The sequence below is a fragment of the Colossoma macropomum genome, unplaced genomic scaffold (genome assembly GCF_904425465.1).
Source record: "Colossoma macropomum unplaced genomic scaffold, Colossoma_macropomum, whole genome shotgun sequence".
Classification (NCBI taxonomy): Eukaryota; Metazoa; Chordata; class Actinopteri; order Characiformes; family Serrasalmidae; genus Colossoma; species Colossoma macropomum.
In genome coordinates, this window is record NW_023494810.1 from 34,583,381 (window position 1) to 34,591,384 (window position 8,004).

At 41.0% G+C, this 8,004-nt stretch overlaps 1 protein-coding gene across 1 annotated transcript in view; it reads right to left on the reverse strand.

Annotated features, from left to right (window-relative positions):
• Nucleotides 1–5,313, reverse strand: part of dstyk (dual serine/threonine and tyrosine protein kinase) — a 45,840-nt gene extending 40,527 nt beyond the window's left edge. Inside the window, 1 exon segment of the mRNA XM_036559699.1 lies at nucleotides 4,134–5,313. Coding sequence (XP_036415592.1) covers nucleotides 4,134–4,323 — 190 coding nt within the window. The 5' untranslated portion in view covers nucleotides 4,324–5,313.
• Between the last annotated feature and the right edge of the window lie 2,691 nt (nucleotides 5,314–8,004).

An 8,004-nucleotide genomic window follows, 5' to 3' on the forward strand; every position in this document is an offset into this window, starting at 1 on the left:
AAAATAATCGTGATTATGATTACTGACATAATCGAGCGGCTCTATCGTTTAGCTAATCAGAGTATGTTGGGTAAAAAGCCTCCTAACTGGAGTAAAGCCAGACAGAACACATGTGGTGAAACAATGAAAGGCCGGAGTTACGGCAGGCTGGCGTTACTGCTGCGCTGTGTTTGCTGAGCTCACAGACTCTTCTGTTAGTCTCTCTCCTGATGCCTCTCGCTCTGCTGGATGAACACGGCACCAGCCTGCGAGTCTGAGGGTCAGTCTGCAAACGAACCACGTCACAGGGCAGCTGAACGGACTCGGAGGGGATCGCTGACCAAAACATGGGCGGCAGACGACCAGAATCACTTGCGGCTCCATTCAAATGTGATTGGAGAGCTGATTAAAACGTTCACAGCATGGTATAACGTGGCAGAACGAAAACAACCAGCTGATGTTTCACCACAATTCTCATTTCATTTAGCTTAAATTTCTGCATAGTTCAGTGTGTGAAATGTAAACAGAGTGATTCAGAGTGGTTTGGTGTGAAATGGTTCAGATGTCTTTACAGTGGTGGTGATAGGAACCAGGGGTCGCCATGACTACAACACAGATATAGACATTTTATTTACTATCCAGAACCACCAGTGAACCTACACGAGTCTTCTGAGTTTATATGGAATGTTGATGATGGAAAATAGTGGAAAATCTGAAATAATAAGTTTTCTTTGGGGACTATTTTGCCTCACAGCGCCCTGCATGTATCCCTCCACCATGAATGGAGTTTCTCTAAACTATCATAAAACAGTGTCTCAGTCATCAGGCAGTGAATTCATAACCATTTCATGTAGGAACTTTCTGTGAGGGAGCTTTTAGAGGTGGACGTCTGGTTCCTATCACCACCACTGTGAACAGTTCTGACTCGGTAAGTTTCTCTAGAACAGAGCGTTTCACACCAAACCACTCTGAACGACTCTGATTACATCTGAACCACTTAATTATGCAGAAATTTTGAAAATATCACTTTAAAATGATTCACCAAATGTCTGCAATCAACCAGGACGTTCACACACTCGCCTCAGACTCTTCAGTATCTCTAATAGACCTGATTCTGTGGTTTGTGTCACTGTGTGACTCACTGTCATGGTCAAACTCAGGCTTAATCACAGCTGCCACTCATTTTCTGCTGTTTTTGTTTTGTATATTTTTTATTCACCACCTGATCTGAAGAAATTTAACTCTCTTTCTCACAACGCTGATCTGAGGAGATTATGTCCAGTTCCAGTTATTCTCACAGGAAGCATTTCATTTATAATGCCCAATTCTCCTAAACTAGACTTTGGAGCGGCGCTGGTGTCGCTCATTGGTGAACACGACCTCGTGCATCAGCCCTAAGCCCCTTATTTCTGATCCAAATCTAAATCCTATTGGCCATTTTCCACTGTTAACACAGCAAAGAGAAGCTCTGCTGAGTAAATCTGCACTGGGGCCTCCGTTCAGCTCCGCTTTCACAACAGCAGCTCACGTCACGCTGATTCCAGCCCGGCTGAGCAGACTGAGGACAACAGGGCCTTAAAATGAGGGTTTAATGCAGTTTACAGCAAATATACACTCTTAAAGACGGTTCTTCAGGGTTCTTTAGTAAAGAAAACGGTTCTGTATGGAACCACGAACACTCAAATAATGCTTTGCATGATTAAAGGGTTCGTTGCATTGCAAAGTTCTTCAAATTGACGGAGAATGTGCTGTAGATGGTTCTATATAGAACCTTTTTGAAAAGGGAGCTATGTAACGGGTTCTTCTATTGTTACAATGTCAAGCTTGTTACAACAGAAGAACCCTTTTCGGGGACTATATAGAACCATATACAGCAAATTCTCCATCCATCTGAAGAACCATTTTACCATGCAAAGAACCCAGTAAGCATAGAACTCATGGTTCTAAACAGAACAATTCCCTTTAACAAAGAACCTTTGAAGAACCACGTTTTTAAGCATGCCCCATTCATGCAAGGGTTTTTTTTTACTGAAGAACCCTCGTAGAACCACATTTTAATTGTGTAGTGTAGGGTTCTTTAGTGAATGGAATGGTTCTATGTAGAACCATTCCATGCTTAAATGGTTCTTTGCATGGTGAAATGGTACATCTTGACGGTGCTGTACACTGCTGTATATAGAACCTTTCTGAAAAGGGTTCTGTAAAGCACCAAACAAGATTCTTCTACTGTGTACAAGGTCGACATCATAACACTAGAAGACCCTTTCTGGTGCTGTACAGAACCATATACAACAAATTCTCCATGAATCTAAAGAACCAGTTAACCATGCAAAGAACCTAGTAAGCATGCAAATGGTTCTACATAAAACAGAACCATTCCCCTTAATAAAGAACATTTGAAGAACCACCTCCATCAATATGAAGAGCCATTTCACCGTACAGAGAACCCTTTCATCATGCAAAGGGTTCTTTGAGTGCTAATGGTTCTATACAGAACCATTTTCTTTACTAAAGAACCCGTTGAAGAACCATCTTTTTAAAGTGCGTAGTCGATCAGTCGAGACGTGTTTGGTGTCTGAAGTTTGCCTCTTTAGTTTTAGCGCTGGAGCTATGAGGCTAATGCAGCTAACAGGTAATGGAAGCTCATACTGGGGCTGGACAATATATCGATATTGATCGTTATTGCGATAAATTACTTCACGATATGTTTTTCTGATCGTCAGTACTCAGAAACACTAACCAATCGCACATTTTATTACAGACAGAGCAGAATTAGTCCTGTTTAATTAGATTCAGTGAAATGTTGAATAAAAATAAGCAGTTTATTATAATTATTGCATAACTGCATGGATTTTTTGTTAGTATTCTTTTTAAACGTTGCACAATATTGTATCATATTGCATATTGTGGAAATGTTTCAAAGTATCGTGATATTACATTTTTTGCATTTTGCCCACCTCTAGCTTATATCCCACCGATTAGCATGGTGCTAACTGCATAACCAAATCATCACACTCTCCTCAAACCGTCTGCAGCTGTTCGTGGTTCAGTATTTTAACAGACTATCACTTTAAAAAGAAACGCCCTCACTGAACCAAACAACTACAGAACTGGTTTTACTGTTCATCACCAAACGCCCAGAGAAAGAGCTTTAATAACCTGAGAGAACGTCACTCTAAACCTGCTCAGACGCCTCCAGAACCTCAGACCAACCTCTGCTCCGACAACGTAAACACAGCACCGCACGGCGCGGCAGCCACCGGAGGAATTTCGGAAATATTTCTAAAAATTACGTTTTTGAAAAACACACCAACAATGTCACACCATTATTATGAGCCAAGCTGAAAAGACCGATTCACAAAAATGGTTCTCCTAAGCACAATCTTAAAATAGATGGTTCCTCAGGGGTTCTTTAGTAAAGGGAATGGTTCTATTTAGAACCAGGAATCCTATATAGAAGCATTTCACGCTTAAATGGTTCTTTGCCTGGTGAAATGGTTCAGCTTGATGGAGAATGTGCTGTATATCGTTGTATACAGAACCCTTCTAAAAAGGGTTCTGTATAGCACCAAAAAAGGTTCTTGACAGCTACACATCCTTTCAGACCCACAGCGCTGAGTCGTCTTCTCACAGTGGAAGGATGGACAGAAACACCTGTGGATGTTTTCAGATCTGATCAGCTTGATTTTCTCCTCTCTCTCAGAGATGAAAGCTTTAAGTGCTGTTTATCTGATGGGGGCGGTTTTGGGGTCGACCAGCTCTTCCAGGTGGTTGTTAGGAGACACGTTTTCTCTGTAGCCTTTAATCAGTTTTTAAACTGTTTTTTTTTACTTATCTTCCTTTGATCTTTCTCCTTCCTCATGCAAGTGGATTTTCTATCTAATCTCCTCAAATATCGCCTGAAAAGTGAATAACTTGTACAGGTTTTTGGCTGGAAATGGTCTCAGAGTTTGTACAGTATCTGCACGTCAGAGCCAGTTTGTACCTTATACAGTGGTTCTGTTTGGGCTGAGTGTGTTGGAGTGTGTTTATAACAGTAGCGACACAAAGTAAAGTTCCCTGATGGATAATAATGTTAATCTAATCTAATCTAATCTGAGATGTTTGAAATGCAGCACTATATGATGATGATGATGACGATAACTGCCCCTCACCTGCTTCCAGTGCTGCTGTAGTGGACGCTGAGGCTCGTGCGTTGCTGTAGTTGTGCCTCATTTCTCTGAAGAAGCCCTCCGTCTCCTTCAGGTTCCTCCTCAGAAGAACCGCATGCTTATTATAGTTCCCAAAGACTCGCGTGAGCTCGCGGGCCAGAGGAGAAGCTCTCTGAGAACCACCGGCCTCCATACTGCGGGCAATGGGTTACACTTGGGGGGCCACCACTGGCTCTGGAACCTCTGGAACACACCAGATGTGTGTAGAAGGTTCTTTTTTGGGGGGAAATGAGGGGGTTGAGATCCTCGCAGCTTCACGTTAGAAACTCCATGGAGCACCAAGAGCAGAGAAGAGAGGCTGAGGAGGCTGAGAAGGTTGAGAAGCTTTTCCCACACCAGCCAGAACCTACTTCACCATCACATCACAGATGCATGACTTTCTAGACTTTTTCAGGAGTTTCTTCTCACTTTGAGCCCAAACGCATGGACCCTTTCAAGACCAAAAGTGGTCAGCTTTCTGCTGGACAGCTTCAGAGCTGCAGTGCAATCCAGCAGAAGTGAGAACCCACCAAGCAGGCCCGGATTAGAGGATCACTTGACAAAGGTATTTTTGGCATAAGTGAAAGAAAGAGAGGGAGAGAGGGAGGAAAAAAACAACGGAGACAAAAAAAACAATCCCAGAGAAACCTGCACTGCATACGGCCACTGGTGCACAAAGCGGAGCCCAACAAAACGCAAAGAAATAAACAAAAGCAAAGCTTAACGTAGCTAAGCTAGCTTTAGCTGAACTCTGGACAACAACAAGAAGTGAGACAGTCGGCTGGGAGCAGCACCGCGACCCGCTACTGGGAAACACGCACTAACCCAGCCCCGCGGACAGTCCGAGCGGGTCAGCAGCCCCGAATCACACCATTTAAGCTGGAAATCCGCCCTTCAAACCAGCCGCAGCCGACAGCTCTTCCTGGGATGCAGGATTTTTTCCAGCTGGACGAAGCTTCTCCTCGTGTGTCCAGACTTTATCTCCTTAACGAGCCCCGCGGGACCGAGTTCTGGTCCAGAACAGACCCGAATCGGGGCTACTTCCCGCTGGACACGCTGTCTTAATCACTGCAGAGGCTAAAATCTGAAAATCAGGGAGGCTGAGCGCAGCCCAGGCGCCGCGCCGCTGCCAGGGGGGATGTTTTGAAGGCTGGGCCTGCGCGGTGCACCGTGGGAAATGTAGTTCCGCCTCTGAGAAAACAGAGGAGCGAAGTTTTCGGTCGCTTCAAATGAGGTTATGAAACTGTAGACCTCGGATTTCATGTCTACAAATCCAGAGTCGTGGCGTCCGTTCCTAGTTTTATTCTGCGACCACCTATTTTTTTTATTATTCTTTATTAGAAACACTACAAAAATGGCTCAAAAATATCTGCTAAATTAAATTATTAAAGCACTGCATTAAATAATAACAGATCATGTACATGTCTAAGGTGGAACTTCTATATTATATTATATTAAAATGTGTATATATATATATATATATATATGAGAGCAGAATTTACACCTTATATGCTAGTCAATTTTATTTTTCTCATATTTTTCAATTTATCTAATCTGATAAATGACATTTATCTGATCTATGACATATACTTACATTAAGGTGGTGTGTAGTATATTATATTATATTATATTATATAAAGATGGAATTAAGGTAAAAAATATATATATATTTTTTATTTAATTAAGGCAGAATTTACACCTTATACATCAGTCAAATTCCTTTTATTATTAATTTTTATTTATCTAATTTTTAATTTTCATTTACTTTGTTATTAATGTGTGGACGCATGTATTGCCCCTTCATTTGAATTGGTTCAATAAAATTAAAAGGTTCATTATTCAGAGATGTAATCGGATGATTGTTTAAATAAAATTTAAAATACAAAATAGAGATTATTAGTCGCAGATTAACCCCCCCCCCCCAGTTATCTGGGTAACTAATAAATCCCTCTTTTCCTCAGCAGTTGAAATATCTGTCTGAACACGATGCTGATTATTTTTTATATAAACTAGACCTGAGGCAGATTTTGCGTGTTTTGCGAGCCGCTCTCGCGCACCTGCGAGCGACTTTTGAACGTGTTGTAGTCTTTAAAGCTCAGAAGTGAAAGAAAACAGCGGCGCTTTCGTTTCTGCTGTTTTCCAAAGTTCGCCTTTGGAGCTGAACGCTTTCCCTCTTTTCCCTCGTGCTTCGTGCGGGTCTGTATCCTGTTTTCGCGGCTGCTTCGAGTCAGAACACGTTTATTGTAATTATAAAGGAAACTTTCGAAATACTTTGAATTCCACCCGCCGTGACTCGGCGCTGGGGTCTTTTCAGGGCTTTTGTCTCCATCTGGTGGCGGTTTCTGAGAACTGCAGCTGTTTCTAATGCATGTTCAGGCATGAAGGCCCTGCTGAAAAAAGACCATGGACTAAACCATTAGAGCGCTTTACACTGTGAAATCAACCCATCAGGAAAACACAGAGTACCATCAGTGACTACTGGACACCATCAGAACCAGCAGAAACTTAATAGTGTCTTTGATTTTTTTCCAGCAGTGGGGTGTTTCACAAAGCAGGATTACTCAGTTTAGCCAGATAACTTAAGCCCAAAGTCAAACCTGACCAATAGGAAATAAGCTGAGAGATATTTCTATTGGATGATCCTCATCTTTGGGCTTAAGTAATCTGGCTAACTAAGAAATCCTGCTTTGTGAAACACCCCCTGAATTTCTAAATTAATCAGATTACTTAAGCCCAAAGACAAGGATTGTCCCTCAGCTCTTTTCCTATTGGTAAAGTTTGACAATCTGGCGAAACTGAGAAATCCTGCTTTGTGGCATCCACCCCAGGCCAGTAGGGGCAGCGGTTAGGAATCCTTTAAGGGGCTCAAATATTTGGGACAATCCACTGTGGATATAAACATCAGATGAACAAACTGCAACTGAATATGGACAAATGACAAAAATGAAAGTAATAAATGTCGAAATGTGAGCCTTACGTCTTGTTTGTGATAATGATGTAGAGTGTACGACTACTTAAATCTGGCTTTTGAAAAAATAAGAGAAGAAACCATGATTAAATTTGTCTCTGGACATACAAATCTTGCAGGATAGCGGACATTAATAAAGCAAATTTTGTTCATTAAAAAAAAACACATTTGGATTTTACAGCATGTACATGAACACAAATGTGGGCATTTAGTCTCACTTTTCAAGTCTTGTTTTATTTATTTATTTATTTAGTGCCCTGGGGCCTCCAAAGATTCTTGACCATATCCATCTGTTTGAGAAAAACAAAAAAATGATATATTCTTTTAATAACATCAATGATAGAGGCCTGACTGTGTTACCATAACAAAATATGAGCGAATCACTTAAATCATTCAAAGTAAAATGTTACCCACATTCACATTCACACATGCACATCTTTATATTAGATCTTTTCACAGATAAAGTACAGCTGGGGGAGAGAGGAAAATAATAACCAAATAAATAAACTGAAAAAGTAAACAGAACAATGAAACGATTGATACAGAGAAACATCAATAAAATAAAGGAGAAACACATTATTACTCCTGGTTTTTCAAGGGTTCTGTAGCTAAGAAAATGGCTCAAATGAACACTAAAAGAACCCTTTGCATGGTTAAATGGTTCTTCAGATTGATGGAGAATGGTTCTTATAGCACCAAAAAGGGTTCTGTTGTTACAATGTCAAACTTTTAACAATAGAAGAACCCTTTTTGGTGCTATAAGAACCATTCTCCATCAATCTGAAGAACCATTTAACCATGCAAAGGGTTCTTTGAGTGTTCATAGGTCTTCTTAACTAGAAAAAGGTTCTGTATAGAACCATATAC